General features: G+C 41.6%; 1 protein-coding gene across 1 annotated transcript in view; it reads left to right on the top strand.

The window, feature by feature from the left end:
- Nucleotides 1-19,622, top strand: part of LOC124788943 (glutamate receptor ionotropic, NMDA 2B-like) — a 441,442-nt gene that overhangs the window by 117,049 nt on the left and 304,771 nt on the right. Inside the window, exon 4 of the mRNA XM_047256229.1 lies at nucleotides 7,114-7,297. Coding sequence (XP_047112185.1) covers nucleotides 7,114-7,297 — 184 coding nt within the window. The remainder of the gene's footprint in view (nucleotides 1-7,113; nucleotides 7,298-19,622) is intronic.

Raw genomic sequence — 19,622 nt, 5'->3', positions numbered from 1 at the left:
CATGCAGGATCCATGGATTCCTGAGGTTGTCTCCATACCCATACACGTCCATCGGCTCGATACAATCTGAAACTAGACTCGTCAAACCACGCAACATGTTTCCATTCTTCAACAATCCAATGCCGTCGTTGACGGCGCCAGGCGAGGCGTAAAGCTTTGTGTCGTCCAGTCATCAAGGGCTCACGAGTGGGTCTTCGGCTCCGAAAGCCCATTTGGGTGATGTTTCGTTGAATGGTTCGAACGCTCACACTGGTTAATATCCCAGCATTGAAATGTGCAGCAATTTGCGTAAGAGTTGCACGTCTGCCACGTTGAACGATTCTCTTCAGTCGTCATTGGTACCGTTCTTGCAGGATCTTTTTCCGACCGCAGTGATGTCGGAGATTTAATGTTTTACAGGATTCCTGATACTCACGGTACACTGGTGAAATGGTCCTACGGGAAAACCCCCACATCGTCGCTACCTCGTAGATGCTGTGTTCCGTCGCTTGTGCGCCGACTACAGCGCCACGTTCAGACTCACTTAAATCTTGATAACCTGCCATTGTAGCAGCAGTAACCGATCTTATATGGACGTTGCAGATCACAGTGTCGCATTCTGCCTGTTTACATATCTCCGTATTTGAATAACAATGCCAATACCAGTTTTTTTTAGTGTATGAAGATATTTTGACTACTGAGATCGTCAGATCAGAACCTACGGTTTTTAAAACTATGTGCAATGTCAATTTCAGTCAGAGGCACAGGTTTTATTCAAAACGTCACTCAACGCCATTTTATTAGTTCTAAGTTTTGATCTGATGATGGTAGAGGCAGAGACATCGTTATACACAAATATATTTAGCCAGCTTGACTGCTTAGTTTACACATACCCTCAATAATTGCGGATTTTGGAAATCTATTTTCTTTATTATAAAGATATAACACTTGCCGTACATACTAGAAAAATTGTAACAATCGCCTTATTCTATATTCTCCAACGCCTGTAATAAAAAAATACTTTGACATGACAGAAGAAAAGATACAGATACACAGCTCGATAATCTCGTCCACAACAATAATCGCTAGATAAACAAGAGACTAATTACACGTGGGGGCCTCTCATGTTTATCGTCTACGTGGAACCTTCTCTATTACATGATCCATGAACAAGCAATTCACTCATTAGGAAAGAAACCACCAGGAGGATATAAAGTCAAAACCGCTGAAGGGGTCGTAATTCCATTATCTCCATCAGAATGTGCGGTTTCAGCACGAGCGCCGAGGCACAAGACTCGTTGCTACGGGGACATGGACGCACACCCAAGTGATGACACAGTGAGCAGGTGCATGCGTCCACAGGGGGAAGGCCTCAGCCATGGCAAACTGATTCCGCTCATATTTGGCAGGGCTCTTGTGTACAGTCTGGTCTGAAACACTCTAAAATATTTTGGCAACAAGCCCCCGCTTCTGAGGAAACTACCCAGAAAGTTCATGAAGCACAATAGACTCACAACTGACGGGATCAATAGATAATACAGGGCTGCAATGAGTTGGTGCTTTACATGAAAGTGGGCCAATTTATGTGGCTTTCCAACGCTCTTTACTAAAATGTAAACTGTTTTCTTCTAACACCCACATTTTTACGTAGTTACTAAAGTCTCATATTTTTAAATTTACCGCACAATATATATTGCAATAGATAGCCAAGTGATCCAGCATGTTCGACTGTGAAAATATCGACATTTCTCCAGTTGTTTAGAATTACATAAAATGCCTCACAGTCATGTGAGTATAAATTTTAAGTGAATTTTGTCTGTGTCGAAGTTACCAGCTTATTTCAAATCAGTATAATGAGGGCAACTTCATCAAGAAGATCATGTGTGAATGACTGATGAATTTTGTCTTCGGGTCTCTGACTTTCAAAAGCAGCAGAGAGAACATAATCTCGTTTGTCAAAAAAGCATACCTATCTTATTTCGGTGTGAAGTTGTGAGACGGAGACAAAACTTTTTCTCTGTGCCAGTAGCATAGTCTGTTCACTTAAAGGAAACCTACGAAAATAAGGAGATGCTGCTAAAGGCATTAAACTATTCGAAATACTATCATGTTGTATGTGGAGAGCTGAAAGTAACCGGAATACTCTGGGACAACAGGCAGGCTTTGCGAAATTATTTTCGGTGCCTCTGGGTTAGTCGTGCCCGTGAATCACTTTGGATTGGAATAAATTGGTCTGAGAGAACAACAATGAAACCTGGGCAGAAAAATGTGATACGAGAATCTCTGGTGAAACGAAAGAAAGCCATCCTGCCGCCTCTTCATATTAAACTGGGAATCATGAAACAGTTCGTCAAAAAATTGCCTAAAGACGGTGATCGTAGGTAAGTTCCAAATTTTCTTTTCTGTCTGAAGCTAAACTTAAAGACGCAATATTTGTGAGACAGAACATTAGAAGTCTGGTGACAATGATGTATTTTAAAATGTACCTCCCAGGAAGAACTAATAGCTTGGCCAGCATTTAAGAATGTGGTTGACAGATTCTTAGAGAATGGGAAACGTCCAGATTTCAGAGCCTTGAAACCCACTTTCTTCATAGCCATCTTGACTTCTTCCCTGACAGCCTTGGAGATGTTATCGAAGAACATGGAGGAAGGACTCATCAACACATGAAAAAAATAGAATTACATTATTAAGGCAGGCGGAATGAAGGGATAATGGCTGACTACTGCTACTGCTGTTGGCTTCTAAAAAGAGATACAGCGTAGAAGCAAATCTCGAAGACAAAATTTCAGTACGAAGAGAAAGCGGTACTGAAACAGTGCAGTGTCTCAGTAAGACTTTGAATCTGTTTATCTTAAATTGTGATTGGGTCTATAAACAAATGAGTGTTGTGCGATTCTCTTTACTGTGTACATTTGTAAACAGTTTACAGGTTACTAGTATAGCTGTAAGTGCTTTATTAATATATTAAAGTGTCGTAATAATTTATAAATATGATACTTTTTTAGCATTATTAGTTTTCTCAAATGTGGTAGTCAAAATCTGACTTCACATTTCTCAACAAAGGCTAGCAGTTAATAAAAATCACCCTTCAGGATTAAAAGCCTTGAACAAAAATTTAATTTCCATCCCTGGGTAACTGAGCATTTTTCAACAACATATTTGGGGTGAGTAATCGCATAGTTTCCTAGAGATCGAGTGAAAGGAACTTTTCCGACTGCTGCTTAAGTGCCCATGATGTAAGGGTTATTCACCGGAAACACCGCTGGAGTACTGACCAAGGCATTCGTGTTCAATACCCAGTTGCATTCTCCAGGTTTTTTATATGTTTTTCCACTTAGAAATTGATGGCCACAGGACATTTCATAAGGTAAGTAACGCAATAGGGATTAATAAAAGATAGGCAAATAAATTTCATGAACGACTTGGATTAGTAAAGAAATAAAAATGTAAGCCTGGTCGATCTACAATGGCTCTTTCAGTCACAATGTTACGTGTCTTAAGTCAGCTTCGTATAACGAGGTATCTGTTATGTTACTACAAGCAGGTATACTCGTGGAACCAAGAACATCTAACAGACACAATCTTCGCACAACTACATCGTTCCTTCCGTGCATTCGGAGGAACACAAACATTGTTTACGTTTAAAAATACTTCTTTCTCGGGAATTCATTTTGATGCCTACCACACATATATCTGAAAAATGTGTGCTGAAAGATGATCATAAATTATACTGTGAATCTTTATTCCATCTGCTCGGCTGTGCAATTCCTGCTGGATTATCAGAAGCAGACTGTAATTTTGAAGCCTTGAAATACAGTTGTTAACTTGGCGGTGTAAATAAAATAATCATGGTTAGCACATAGGGCTGTAGGTTGGCGATATTACTTCTACCGCGCAAGTCGGTTGACCCTCGTCATTTAGAAACATGACGGTGCTAGTTCGTCCACCTGATGAGTCCATTATCAGAAAAAAACTTGTTGTCAGAAACGTATCATTTCAATATGATATGAAGATATAATTCGTAAATTTAATTCCTTTTCTTTTTCTGGATGTGGAGCAAGTGAAGTAAACATTTCTTAACGGGTCAGTTAAACGATTAACGTCTTCTATACCCCGAGGACGAAGTTAACCATTACTTTCTGATAAGCGCGGGAAAACTTTAGGCTACAATATTCCATACTCCGTGGTGGTATGTTTTTCTCCCTTACGCGATAAGGTGCGCCGAATGCTCTCGTCTTTGCAGTAGTCTTACGCAGAATTGTTTTCATACGACAAGAATTAAAATTTTAAATCATTACTAATCCAAGTGGTTCGAGAAATTGATTCGTCTGTCATTATTCCTTATTGACTTTCTTACCTTATTAACTCTACTATTCCTACCTGTTTCGATGCCTACAAAATGAAAAGGAAAAAACAAAATTGCAGGATCAACGGAAAAACTCTGTGTTTAAATATTTTACTCCCTCATGCGGCAACTTTCGCCGAATTCTCGTCTTCGCAGCAAACTTTCTCGCAATTGATTTCGTACAACAAGGTTTAAAATTTTAAATCATGAATAACCCAAGGTGCTAGAGAAATTCATTCTCCTGATTTTTCATTGCTTCTTGTTGGCTCACTTACCTTCCTACCTCTTTCGAGGTATGAAAAAGAGAACTGAAAGAACAAAGCTGCAAAATACAACTGGAAATCGAAACCAGGTTCTCTGCTTCCGAGCCAGATGCCGTGGTCGCTACGCCAGCTTTGCTTTACTTTAATAAGGCATACTTTATGGGTGCATATGCGGCAGTCGAAAAGTTCCTTTCCTCGATATCTGGGAAAATATGCCTTGGTGGGCAACATATATACTGAATTAAAATGCTCAGTTTTCAATTACCTGATGATTCCGTTAATTCTGAGTCGATTGCGCGTCTTCAACTTAAAGGATATATTTCTCAAAAAGGGAGGGGGGGGGGCGGTTGATGTTGAGCCAAATTATTTTAGAGTATTTCATTTTAGATTGCACACAAGAGGCTTGCCAAATATGAGCCGATTCGATTGGCCGTGTCTGAGGGTTTCCCCGTGTCGGCAATGCTGATAACAGAAAAATTTAGGATTCGAAAGAAGAGCAGAGGGTTATAGTAAGTTTCCTTACAGCAGAAGGAGTGCAGGGAACGGCGGTTCCAGCGCACATTCCGACCCCTGGGGCAATGGCTGCTATCGTAACTCACCGGTCTTCAATAATGAGGGCACACACCTGCTGCACAATGGTATTGGTAATGCCGTGTGACGTTCCAGACACTGTGTCATCGACCAGCGGCAACTGTCGTTCTTTGAATGGCTTGTGACACGCCTTGACCGTTGCAATGGTGTAGTCAGTGTGTGAGATGACGGATATGCACTACATGCACGACCTGACAGATGGGAATGCAGCCGTAACACGTCAGCTTTATATTGGACTTTTCTCCCGGGGGGAGGATGTATGTAAGACTCCCCCAACGTTTGCGAGGGTAAGGCTCATTGCAGAAGGAAGTTGCAGATGGTTGGAGACCTCGTGATGTACGAACGCCTGAGGTTGAAGAAGGAACGGGTTCTTCGTACTTTGCATGAAATTCCATCAACTAGTACAAGGAGAGTTTCGAGAAGGAAACAATCTGTGTGGATATCTTCTGCAAGCGTATCACCTTCAGCTTGTGCAAGATTAAATGAGGCAGACTTTCAGCCAAGACTGTCAGCGTATGATAGGGCAGTGTGCTGTCTTTTTCCAGTTATTAGGGTGTATCTTATTCATTGATGAGTTTGAATTTTCACGTGATGTGAACTTTATTTATCATAACGGCCTTGAATGAGCTTGTGAAAACCCTCATTATTCACAACAACACCATCTTTAACAGGGCTTCAGCCTCAACGTGTGGTGTAAACTCACTTATGCCTACGTCTTCTTTAGGCAACGTGTTACTGGACAAACATATTTACCGTTATAGAACTTTCCCGCTCATAGTTGGGATGGTACAGCAACCAGTAATGTACAATGAAGAAACAAGCTTGGTTGCAGGGTTGTGACTGGTATTTATTTACCAATGACTGGTTTCGCCTGATCCCAGCGTATTCATACTGGCTGAAACTAGATGGTGGTAAGCATATGGGATACCGAGCATATAAAACGTCCCAGTAAATATTTGTGCCATAAATAATAAATACTTTGGTACCATTCTAAAGAAGGGTTTTTGGACTCACCTTCACGTGTAATTTTTAGAATGTTTTGATGTCAAGAATAAACCCAAAAGGTTTTTGATACTTTTATACACTGTATATGGTTTTTTCGAACCCGCATGATTTAAGAGAAATACAGATTTCAGCCACAATTGGGTACTGTGTTAAATTAAATGGGGACAAGTGAAAATTTATGCTGGACCAGGACTCAAACCAAGATATCCCACTATATGTGGGCGGTTGTCCTAATAGCTTCGGCTATCCGCACAATCTTCGCGTACAATGCAAAATCTCAACTTGTCGCACAATACGCATGTAGCGTCCACAGTCCATTATCCTCACTGCTCGCATCTTTATCTGATTGTTAAGTCATATTGCGCATCCCCAATGAAGTTAACATTAGCGCCGGCCTGTGTGACCGAGCGGTTCTAGGCGCTACAGTCTGTAACCGCTACGGTCGCAGGTTCGAATCCTGCCTCGGGCATGGATGTGTGTGATGTCCTTAGGTTAGTTAGGTTTAAGTAGTTCTAAGTACTAGGAGACTGATGACCTCAGAAGTTAAGTCCCATAGTGCTCAGAGCCATTAACATCAGCGTCAGGGTGCATCTCCATTGTTATATGTGTGGTATTAGTTCGAACTCTTGTGGTATTCAGCTAACGCAGCGAGCAAGAATGGTGGATGCTATATGCGTAGTGCGGTACAAGTTGAGAGCTTGTGTTGGATGGAAATCGTGTCCAGATAGCTGAAACAGTTCAGGCGACAACTTGCGTAAAGCGGGAAATCCGCGCTCGAGTGCTGGTCTAGCACAAATTTTCCTTTCTCACCACGGAATTTAATTCAGTGCCTAATCTCGGCAGATATCTGCACTTCTCATAGGCGGTATATAAAAATGGTGTCTGTCACCACACATGTATTAATTCTATTACTGTGTTTGTCGGTAGGTGTGCACTTCGACACGAGCAGCTCGTCGCTGGTGAACGAGATCACGACGGCCATCAAGGTGTACGCGTATGGCGTGGAAGACTTCGTTAACGACGCCCGCAACGCCGACCTGTCTCTCAACACGCAGCTGAGCTGCCACGGCGCCGGCGACTCGCGCTGGAAAACCGGCGACCGCTTCTTCCGGTGAGTGCCGCTGCTGCCGCCTGCTCCACCGCCCACTCTCATCACTAAAAGTCTACCGCAAAAGCGTTATCTCCAAGCCATTGCTATTACAAAGTTGGTTCCTTTGTGAATCGCTGTGTGCGATTCAGCATTCGAAGACTTACTTTTCGTTTATAAACAATTCATTTGCAATAGGAAGAAAGAAACTATTTACTAATAGTTTCCGGAATGATTTTCACTCTGCAGTGAAATGTGTAAATTGCTACTGTGTGTGGATGGAGGCTCAAACCCCGGACCTTTCTCTTTCACTGAGAAGTGGTTCACTGAATGAGCTATCCAAGAACTCCGCTCAAGCCGCCATCACATCACTTCTCATGCCATTACCTTATCTCGTACCTTTTCTCCACAATAACCTTTTAACCCTTCTTTGAACTTTTTCAGTGTATTCCGTCAATATCATCTGGGAAGGGTCCCACACCGCGCAGCAGTATTCTAAAAGAGGAGGGACAAGCGTAGTTCAGGCAGTCTCCTTAGTAGATTTGTTACATTATGTAAGTGTCCTGCCAATAAAACGCAACCTTGGTTAGCCTTCCCCACAATATCTTCCATGTGTTCCTTCCAATTTTTGTTTGTATTTGTAATTCCTAGGGTTTTAGTTGAATTTACGACCTTTAGATTTGACTGATTTATCGTGTAACCGAAGTTTAGCGGATTCCTTTCAGGACTCATGTGGAGACCTTACACTTTTCGTTATTTAGGGTCAATTACCAACTTTCGCACCATAAAGATATCTTTTCTAAATCGTTTCGCAATTTGTTTTGATCTTATGATGATTTTATTAGTCGATAAACGACAGCGTCATCTGCAAACAACCTAAGACGGCTGCTCAGATTGTCTCCCAAATCATTTATATAGATAAGGATTGAAACGTCCCCTTAGGAAAATTATGAATGACAGTGCTGTAAAAACCCTTCTACGTTATTTGATTTTCAAACAGCTGAGCAAAACTCAACGTACTCAAACAGTTTTCTCTTTACTTATTCTGATCATCACTAAACTAACACACAATATTTTTAGCGCAACGCAAATTGACTTTCAATAATCCCTACAAAAGAATGGCCCAGACTAACAAAAACCTATACCTTTCATGAATCACTTACCTCACAAAAATCTTCGTTACTTGATCTACTGCAATACAGCGAGCCCCAACCCAATGTTGCCAGCTAAATGAAAGATTCTAACTACTAAAGGCACTAACTACTGATAGGCATAGTTAGCAAATGAAAGATTTTGATAGAGAACAAACAATGTATTTATCTTAATAGTGTTCAAAATCCATAATATATATATATATATATATATATATATATATATATATATATATATATATATATCAGTTCATGACATCCAGTCTTACAAATTTCCCTGTTCTGACGGACACCCGTCCAGATCGTCCGTTCTCAAAACTCTGACATCTCTCTCCCTACATCCACCACTGCTGGCGGCTCACCTCCAACTGCCCAACGCTACAATAGCGAATATTCCAACAATGCCAACCAGCCACAGACTGCACACAGCACAGTTAGTGATTTTCATACAGAGCGCTGAGTGTCGTTACCAATATAAAAACCTAAACAGCTTACTTAATGAAACGTCCCCCTAGAAAAATTATGAATGACAGTGCTGGAAAAACTCTTCTACGTTAGTTGATTTTCAAACAGCTGAGCAAAACTCAACGTACTCCAACAGTTTTCTCTTTACTTATTGTGATCATCACTAAACTGACACACAATATTTTTAGCGCAACGCAATCTGACTTCCAATAAACCCTACAAAAGAATGACCCTGACTAACAATAACCCATACGTTTCATGAATCACTTACCCCACAAAAATCTTCGTTACTCGAACTGCCGCAATACAGCGAGCGCCAATACTGCCAGCTAAATGAAAGTCTTGTCCCCGTACATAATAAATAAGGAATGTGTAACAACACTTTGGAGGAATACATATTGACACTTTCCGCTACAACAGAAGCCTGACCGATTGCGGCTGTTAAGTCTCCTTTTATACTCTAAAGAACCAAGACGGCAGCATTCCGGCATGTTACCATCACAGAAAGCAATTTCGTAAGGTATTTGTTAACTGATACTACACGGAAGTGACTGGCACAAAGTGTAGTGCAGACGTTGAAAATACTGTCTGTCGGTGTTAAATGCACTCGAGTATTTCACAGGGTCAGACACACGATCCACTTTTTTACCAGCTATAAGAGTCTGCTGTAGCTTAGACCCGCAGACATACATTCGTTTCCTAAACTTCCACTTCTATACACAAGAATATGGGGAGTTGCTGTAGTACTACTGTACTCTGATTTGTAATATACTCATGTTTTGAGCTCCAAATCCTGCGGTATTCTCTCACAGTGCATACGAGCTGCAAGTGAAGGTCTAGTTACACTAAAGTGAGCATTGGAGCGTGAATGCGCGAGTCTCCTGCGTGAACGTGCCGGCGGTGTGCCCGATAGACCTGCGCTATGGCTAAACAGCGAATTCGACTTCAGGCCACACGCGTTATTACGTGGAAGCGGCATTCTGTTGATGGGCGCACATGAGCAGTTTTTTGAAGCCGCGCCTACAGTTTAACGATTCGGCTTCCGCACCAGTTCGTTATTTCGTGGAAACAGCAAACCCAAATCCCTTTTCGGCATTCCGCGAATCAGTCGCCGCACCGCCGGCATATACACTGATTTAAATGTAGCTGTAGTTGAACGTATTTAGCAGGTACACAAAGTTGCAGCATGAACCTTTCTTTTTTTTATTTGTGTCGGAACTCATACAGAATAGTTTCCGCCATAGTGCAAGAACGCGTCTGTAATGAACTACGCGGACAAGGCCGCGTACTTGAATTTGGAAGGTCCTAACAAGGAACGAGAAATAATTCCAATGTAATGTGAGCAGTTAATATTTTTGGTATAAATATGCTGATCAACCTAAACATTATGACCGCGACTTTGGATGCCACGTGGTGGCGTTGCGGGCACATGACGCGGTTAAAAAAGTACACTACTGGCCATTAAAATTGCTACACCAAGAACAAATGCAGATGATTAATGGGTATTCATTAGACAAATATATTATACTAGACCTGACATGTGATTACATTTTCACGCAATTTCGGTGCTTAGATCCTGAGAAATCAGTACCCAGAACAACCACCTCTGGCCGTAATAACGGCCCTGATACGCCTGGGCATTGAGTCAAACGGAGCTTGGATGGAGTGTATAGGCACAGTTGCCCATGCAGCTTCAACACAATACCACACTTCATCAACAGTAATGATTGGCGTATTGTGACGAGCGAGTTGCTCGGCACCAGTGACCAAACGTTTTCAATTGGTGAAAGATCTGGAGAATGTGCTGGCCAGGGTAGCAGTCGAACATTTTCTGTATCCAGAAAGGCCCCTACAGGACCTGCAACATGCAGCCGTGCATTATCCTGCTGAAATGTATAGTTTCGCAGGAATCGAATGAAGGGTAGAGCGACGGATCGTAACACATCTGAAATGTTACGTCCACTGTTCAAATTGCCGTCAACGGGAACAAGAGGTGACCGAGACGTGTAACCAGAAGCAGGCCATACCATTACGCCGGGTGATACGCCATAATGGCGATGACGAATACACGCTTCCAATGTGCGTTCACCCCGATGACGCCACACACGGATGCGATCATCATGATGCTGTAAACATAACCTGGATTCATCCGAAAAAATAACGTTTTGCCATTCGTGCACCTGGGTTCGTCGTTAAGTATACCATCGCAGGCGCTCCTGTCTGTGATGCACCGTCAAGGGTAACCGCAGTCATGGTCTCCGAGCTGATAGTGCATGCTGCTGCAAACGTCGTCGAACTGTTCGTGCAGATGGTTCTTGTCTTGCAAACGTCCCCATCTGTTGACTCAGGGATCGAGACATGGCTGCACGATCCGTTACAGCCATGCGGATAAGATGCCTGTCATCTCGACTGCTAGTGATACGAGGCCGTTGGGATCCAGCATGGCGTTCCGTATTACCCCCTGAACCCACCGATTCCATGTTTTGTTAACAGTCATTTGATCTCGACCAACGCGAGCAGCAATGTCGCGATACGATAAACCACAATCGCGATAGGCTACAATCCGACCTTTATCAAAGTCGGAAACGTGATGGTACGCATTTCTCCTCCTTACACGAGGCATCACAACAACGTTTCACCAGGCAACGCCGGTCAACTGCTGTTTGTGTATTAGAAATCGGTTGGAAACTTTCCTCATGTCAGCACGTTGTAGGTGTCGCCACCGGCGCCAACCTTGTGTGAATGCTCTGGAAAGCTAATCATTTGCATATCACAGCATCTTCTTCCTCTCGGTTAAATTTCGCGTCTGTAGCACGTCATCTTCGTGGTGTAGCAATTTTAATGGCCAGTAGTGTAGATTTGCGGAGCGGACACGGGGCAATCGGAATTCAATGCTCGATCAATGGAAACGCCTCAGCTCTTCGCGTGAACCACATTTTTGCTACACTACGGCGGTTCGAAACGTGCAGCGCGCCGCGTTCACAGGCCGGTGGGGGAAAGTATTATGCTATGGGACACATTCTCTTGCGCTTGTGTGGACCCAGTGTTACTAGTCGTAGACATGCTGACAGCTGCGAACCACCTGAACCCGTTCATGCATGATGTCTTGCCCAACGATGATGTCATATTTCAGCAGCATAATTGTCCGTCTCTCGAAGCCAGAACCATGCTACAGTGGTTTGAGGAGCATTATAGGGAAATCACGTCGATAGCCCTGCTACCAAATACGCCTCATATAAATCCTATTGAGCCAGATCTGGGTCGCTATTGGGCGTCATCACTGCCTACGCGAATCAGCGAATTCCATGACCTGTGCGTAGATATCGAATGCCACATACCTCTACAAACCTACCGACAAACTGTCGTATCCCTGAAACGCAGAATCAGTGATGTACCTCGTTCCAAAGACGCTCAGACAAGCTTTACGCAGGTGGTCATAATGTTTTGGCTAGTCGGTGTATATCATTTGCACTTCATCATTCCTCTCGGTTTGAGGCAGATGCACCTGAGAAACACAGTTTATATTTACCCATTTATGTCACATGAGGGAAGTTCATTGCATCTGGGACTGATTATGAATGAGTATTGGAACAAAAATATGCCCTTTTCTGAAAGACTTTTGAGTTATAAATGATTCGTTTGCTCTCGGTTTTATCCCTCTTGATGTTGGCCAGCGGTATTTATATGAAGACGTCAGTTCCACAATTTAGTTTTGTTGGCAACGAGAAATGCAAGGTATTTCTTTCCTTATGGAATCTCTCCATACAGCTAACGTACACATGTGGCCATATTTAAACCGCATTGTACCTTATTGTCGGTATAGCCAGTACGAAACTCTGAGATTTGTTGGTAACATAGTAGGAGCCTTTCGAAAAAAAGGAATAAGGTAAGAAAATCTGGGTTTTACGTCATGTTGACATCGAGGTCACTACGAACGAAGCACACGCTCCCAATGTTTCAAGGATGGGGAAGGAAATCGGCAGTTCTCTTTCAAAGGAACCATCTCAGCATTTGCCAGCAGCGATTTAGGAAAATCATGGAGAAACCCAACTCTAATTACCTGGGCGCAGATTTGAATCGTTGTCCTCCAGAATGCGAGTCCATTGTGATAACCTCTGTGCCATCTCGCTCGGTGAGCTTCTCACTGTAATACAATGTTTTCGTGATATCTGATTGGGTGAAGAATCGACATTTGAAGAAGGCAGTGTCACAGCTGTACTGTAACCATGGTATCACGTGGATGGGAATCACAGTAATGAGAGAGGTAAACGAGGATAGCGAGCCATCGAGGCAGATATTTTCCCCTCACTCAGTATTCAACAGAACGTAGAACTCTAATATTTGTGTAAAGTACCCAGAGCCAAGCGCAGTACACTCTCGTGGGGAATATACCAGTCCTAAAGGACGTCAGACCCGTTTTGTCTGGTGTTTCGGCAGACATTTGCATTTTCGCTTTTGTAATGCGTAGCTGCAGTCAGTCCAAACACATACTGCTCGTTTCAAGTCCGCCCAGTAACGATAGACGGCGTCGGTTTGTTTCTCGTTACATACAAAATTTTTTTTCGAACAGCACTTTTTGTTCCTATTCGATAGATGAGTCCCAGATTAGTCTAGTGCAATATTTATTTTCTCGACATGTATTTACAGGAACACTGAAACTCTGTAGCGCAGCTGCATAGCGGCAGCAGCCAGCGCGGGTTATCGAGGTAGGAGGGCCGTTGCTGGAGTACCGGTTACTGATTGTGTTTTACTGTTCCTGTTAACACATATCGATGAAACGAATGTCGCCCTACGTTAATCTGGCACCGTTCTATCGGATGGGCGCGTAAAACACCGCTTTAAGAAGGACATCATCTTTACTCCAGTGACTGTTATAAGTTGTTATTACACTATTGCAATTTCGGCCTTTAGGCCATTAACAAGTGATATTATGGCCTAAGGCAGAAATTGCAGTAGTGTAATAAAAACTTATAATAGTCACTGGCGTAAAGATGATGTCCATCAAAAAAAATTTGTGACTGTGAATCCCAGCTACAACAAGTTTATTCACCGCTTTAAGACTCATTTTGTTCCACCGCTTTAAGACTCATTTTGTTTGTAACTGGAAACAAACCGATGCCTTCCGTCGGCGTTTGGCATTTCATGAAAGACATGATGAGCAATATTTGTTTGGGATGACTGCAGCTACACATTGCAAATACGAAATTGCAAATATCTGCCGGAACAACAGAGAAAACTCTCCCAACGACTCTTAGTCGGAAAACCATATATATGTTGATATAGAGACTTGATTGAGAGATTAGTCATAGTATTATGAATATTCGGTGTTCAAGACCTTTAAACCCAATACCTATACATTCTTGTTTGTGGGTATCAATGATCTAAAATTGTACAGAAGAAAGAGCAAAAAGCGAGATGAACAGCTAGGTCTCGTAGGGCCACTGCCCTCATACAGTAGATACATTAAAACAATGGTTTTTCAATCTCTGCTGAGCCATTGTGGACGCGGAACAGCGGCTGGTCAGATATTTAACAAGCAGCTGTGCGTCTTGAGAAGTTGTTTCATTTTATTTTAACAACCAGTTCCGTCATTTTAATATGCCATCTGCAGCCCCAATATGCACTACATGTATAGACATTCGGCTGTATCGCCATTGGCATGCTGGAGCCATCAGTATCTGGATACTGTGAATTCGTTGTTCGTGTGCTTCCTTCGAACATTCTGTTGACTAATTGTTTCCAAGTCTTCGAAGGAAGCACTCGAATAACGAATTCATGGTATCCAGATAGTGATGGCTCCAGCGAACATTTGAATGTCTATACATGAAATGCACATGGGGCCTGTAGATGGCATATTTAAATGCTCAAACTGGTTGTCAAAATAAAATAACTTCTCATAATGTACGAGTGTTTGGAGATTATCCTTGGTAAATGTTTTTTCAGTTTGTTGAAGCTGACAGCGGAAGTATTTTGAAATTTTTTTGTGAGCTACTTAAAATCGGTTGCGAACTTTTGCGGCCTTACGAGACATTCACAACTGATTGTAAAGTGTGTTAGATTTACTGTGAACTGTTGAAACAATCTTCGTTGACTTCCTGTGAATTCCAAGTGTTCGAATGTCAACACATCCCATTCCTTCTTCATAATGAATACATTCTCTCCAGTTCCATTTGACAAATCCCTTACTTGGATAAAATCGTACTTGCGACCGTGGTTACGGGATGTAAATACTATCTTCAGATTCTACAAAAAGAGAGAAACTAATACTGATACTATATAACTAAACATTAAAAGCATACATAAACATGTGAACATCGGATGATACCGTGAACGAGTACGATAAAACAGTACGAGTCGTGCAAAACATCCACCAACTTCATTGGATGGTTTGAGTTAACAAGTACCACGAAAAATGGTTCAAATGGCTCTGGGCACTATGGGACTTAACATCTGTGGTCATCAGTCCCCTAGAACTTAGAATTACTTAAACCTACCTAACCTAAGGACATCACACACATCCACGCCCGAGGCAGGATTCCAACCTGCGACCGTAGCGGTCACGCGGTTCCAGACTAAAGCGCCTAGAACAGCACGGCCACACCGGCCGGCTCAAGTACCACACCGGACAAATGTATCCTAATCGAAAAACCAGGAATGAACGAACAAATAAACACTCATTGTCAGATCAATGTAACCTGCGAATGGACAGACATGTGGTATAGCCTGAAGAAAGTGAAATGATGACATAAATACCATAGAATTCCAATTCTGTGAAGTGCTCACCCAAACGGTATGTCGTGGACACCTAGAAAATCCCGGTCAAGATACCGCCGCTCGATCCCCGGTATTAGTTCTGGCGGCGGCCATTCCATGACGTGCGAGTCTACGGGAACTCAGGCGTTTTATTGCGGTTTGTGCAGCTGTCTGTTGACTGGTCTTGCTGGGTTCCTACGACATGCGGTGGGCTGGTCAATTATACAGTAAGCTACTTTTGAGTTTCATACATTGGCGTTCTACAGCACTTATGCCTTTATTTTACTTCATTAAGCCTATGCGATATGTCTGGTCGTTCGCAGCTGTTTCGTAGGTTACATTAGTGTGACAGTGAGCGTTTATTTGATGATTCATTCCCGATTTTTTCGGTGTGCTACAGGTTGACTCAAAGAATTTTGCATGCCTCATCCGCACGACATCTCGCATGCTACCAGATAAGTTTGCTGGATTGGTGCGATATTCTTGTACGTATTTAAGGTATCACCTAAGTTCGCAAGTGTATGGATTCTTTTAATTTATGTTATACGTAATCCCTCTTAGTTTCTCTTCTTCTTTATAGCATCTGAAGATAGGAATTACATCCTGAAACCAGGATCATGTGTCAGAATTTATCCAAATAAAGATTTGTCAACTACATCGGAATTATTCATCGTAAGGGCAATTATTAGTAATGAAACATTTTGGCAACAGTTATGGATACCCCACTAAGAGAATAGCATGCTACTTCCTTTTCGTTTCTGATATCACAACATATACAATGATCCACTTTGAAACGTTCACTCAGTGTTTCTAATTTTCCTGTTTATATAATTTTAAGTTTCACAAAGAGTATTATATCACAAAATTGTATCTTGAAGTTTTAGCATATCTTTTGATTAGTAGCTTTGTATATGTTTTTTCAAGCTTTATATAAAAGTTTTTTTAAAACATTTATTTAATCCATTTTAAAAAGATCTGTTAATTACAGTGTAATTTTTAATCATCCATTATTATAAACTTCTCCAACTCCAGACCCAGACTTCACGTACGTCTGTACAAGGAGCAGGATAATACCCTCATATATCACTTGCTGACTGTGTTTTATCCAGTTTCACAAAGCATTGCTTAGTGAGCACCTAATGCTGCTTTCAGTCGAAATGAAAAGTAACTTTCGTTTTACTTTTTTATGTTGCACCTTGACAGATGTCCCTGATGTATCTTGTTGAACTCCATAACCACTATGGATTGTTAGCGCAGCCGTACTTTTAAAAAACTTCATTTTGATTTCATTACCGATTTCGTTCTTCATGCCTGTATTTAGCTGGCTCATTTTTTAGTTACGGTAATACGTTCTTCGGTAGCATGCCCTTCGCTCTCTCAGTTTGTTCTAGTGACGGTATTTTTGGTTTGGTCCTTAAGCGTTGAAGTGTACAGAGCACACGTATACTAAAACACCAAAGTGAAGCTAAACCACGCGGACACAACTGACAGTTGGTGAGCACGTTCAGTCTCTAAGAAAGCGACAACAGTTTCAACCATGTCCATTACTGGATTTAATAAACATTCTATTTTAAATCTGATGCTTGCACGAATGTGTGCTCACTTTCAGGACTGCCATACCCGCTGCTTAATAGACACATATATCAGATGTAGGTTCCTATAGCACTTGGCAACGGCCTTTGATGCCGAAATTGGCCAGTCGTGCGGAGAAAAGTAAAGAAAATACTTCTAGACAACAGCCCAGGTGGAACCATGACAATATCTTTCACACCTAAGTGTCTGGAAAACGGTTCATAGAACCACTTTTAACTATGTCTCGACCATTGCACTCTCGAGAAGCACGTGGAATTTCTCTTATTTCATCAAAATATTCGCTTCTTCCTATGCCTCGTTTTAAAGACCGCCACAACTCGCTTATCACATCTGTATACAATCTCTCCTATTTGACGATAGTAGGAGTTACCATCCTTTGAACTTTTTCGAACTCATCCATTAGTCATTTCTAGTAAGGTTCACAAAACGCGCAGCAGTACTCCAGAAGAGGACGTAGTAGCATAGTGTGTGCAGTCTCTTTGGTAGAATTTTTGCCTGTTCTAAGAGTTCTTTGTTTCACCTTGCCTCAAAATTTTCTGTGTGATGGTTCCAGTTTCATTGTTCGTAACTGCAGTCACCAGCTACTCGTTGAGTCGACAACGGTTAAGTCTGTGTGTAACAAAAACTTGACGAATTTTCATTAGTAGACATATGGAGGATCTCACACTATTTGTCATTTAGTCGGCTGCCAACTTTGCAACAGCAAAGGGCCTGTAATCCTTCCTTCGAGAAACCCAGATATCACTGCGACTTCACGAGATGACTTCCAGTCAGTTACTGAACTGCGACCTTTGTAAGAGGATATCATGAATCCAGGCACACAACTAAGACGATACTCCAGAGACACGCAATCTGATTAGAAGTCGCTTGTGAAGAACGATTTCGAAAGCCGTACGCAACTCTAGGAAAATGGAACCAATATTAGGTCCCTTGCCAGTAGCACTTATACATTGTATGACTAAAGAGACAGTTGAGTTTCACAGTGTGTCAATAGATCGTTTCCTTCCACGAATTTCCTAATGCTGGAACACAGTATAAGTTCCAAAATCCTGCTCTAAATCGGTGTCAATGATAAGAGTCTATAATTCAGCGGATTACATCCTTTAGTGAAATAGAATTTGATAATTCAGAAATACAATATAAGTATGTCGGTAAAACTTTTCATGAGCAGCCAAAGAAACTCTAGCCGAAGTAAATAATTACAAGGGGACCAATCATTGCATTATTTTGTATCAGATGTAGAGAAGGACGTAAAAATAAAGAAAGAAATATTTAAAGTGACTAAATGCACAAAATGTTCAGCACGAGACAGAAGAGCGCGACAAGCAAAAAATTAGAAAAATCGTCACAGAAGTAAAATATGAGACAAGAGGATATACTTGTAACTAAGCTGATAAACATTGACGATATTTAAATTATTGAAGAAAAATCTAATGAAAACACAACACATAAAATATCTTAGTATTCAGTCTTGGGAAAATATTTTAAGGAGATGTTGATAGAAAACAGATAAGATCTCTTGGATACAATTAATAACGAAACGGAGATAGCAGAAAATAGTGAATGCTTTTCCTTGGACATAGATTATTAAAAGTTTCATACAATGCTTTAAAGAATGATAGAATTAAAAGAATTAGTGGAACCCCAGATGAAGTGCTGAAATATGGTACAGATAATTACTGATGTGAAATCATGCGAAACCTTTCTGAAAAATTTTAAAATGGCGAGGCTATCCCTGACGAATAGAAGTTGGGATGTATACCAGTTATTCATAAAAAGTAAAAAATGTTGAATGAAAGAGTTATAGAGAAACAATTGTCACCAATATATGGTTCAAATGGCTCTGAGCACTATGGGACTCAACTGCTGTGGTCATAAGTCACCAATATATGTAGTAGACTTTGTGGAAGGATTGTTAACTATCTTTACAGATGTGATCAAGCTGTAGAGGAAAGGCGTAAGGCCTGGATCAAGTGGAATCAGCGCAAAGCTGAACCCAACCATCAGGCTTTCATGGAGCTAAGAAAAACAACAGCGAGCATCATTCGCAAAACCAAGAGGAACCAAAACAGGTCTCATTATTACAAGCAGAAGAAGACTTCAAGAAAAACAATTCAAGCGATCTTTACAAGCGACTCAAGAAACAGACTACTTCATAGACGTCCCAAAACCTATTTCTCAGAGGGCCAGATGGGACACTCCAAATGAATAACAGAGACTTCACAAAAATCTTTGCAGAATACTTCCAGAAACTCCTCAATGCAGAAAAACCGAAAGAGAGACTTGCTTTCGCCGAGCCCACTGTCAGTAACCAGGACTCTGTACCACCCAACAGGGAGGAAATAAAGAAGATCATCAAAGATCTTAAGAACAACAAGGCCCCAGGT

Source organism: Schistocerca piceifrons, chromosome 3, assembly GCF_021461385.2.
Source record: "Schistocerca piceifrons isolate TAMUIC-IGC-003096 chromosome 3, iqSchPice1.1, whole genome shotgun sequence".
Classification (NCBI taxonomy): domain Eukaryota; kingdom Metazoa; phylum Arthropoda; class Insecta; order Orthoptera; family Acrididae; genus Schistocerca; species Schistocerca piceifrons.
This window is presented reverse-complemented; position numbering and strand designations above follow the sequence as displayed.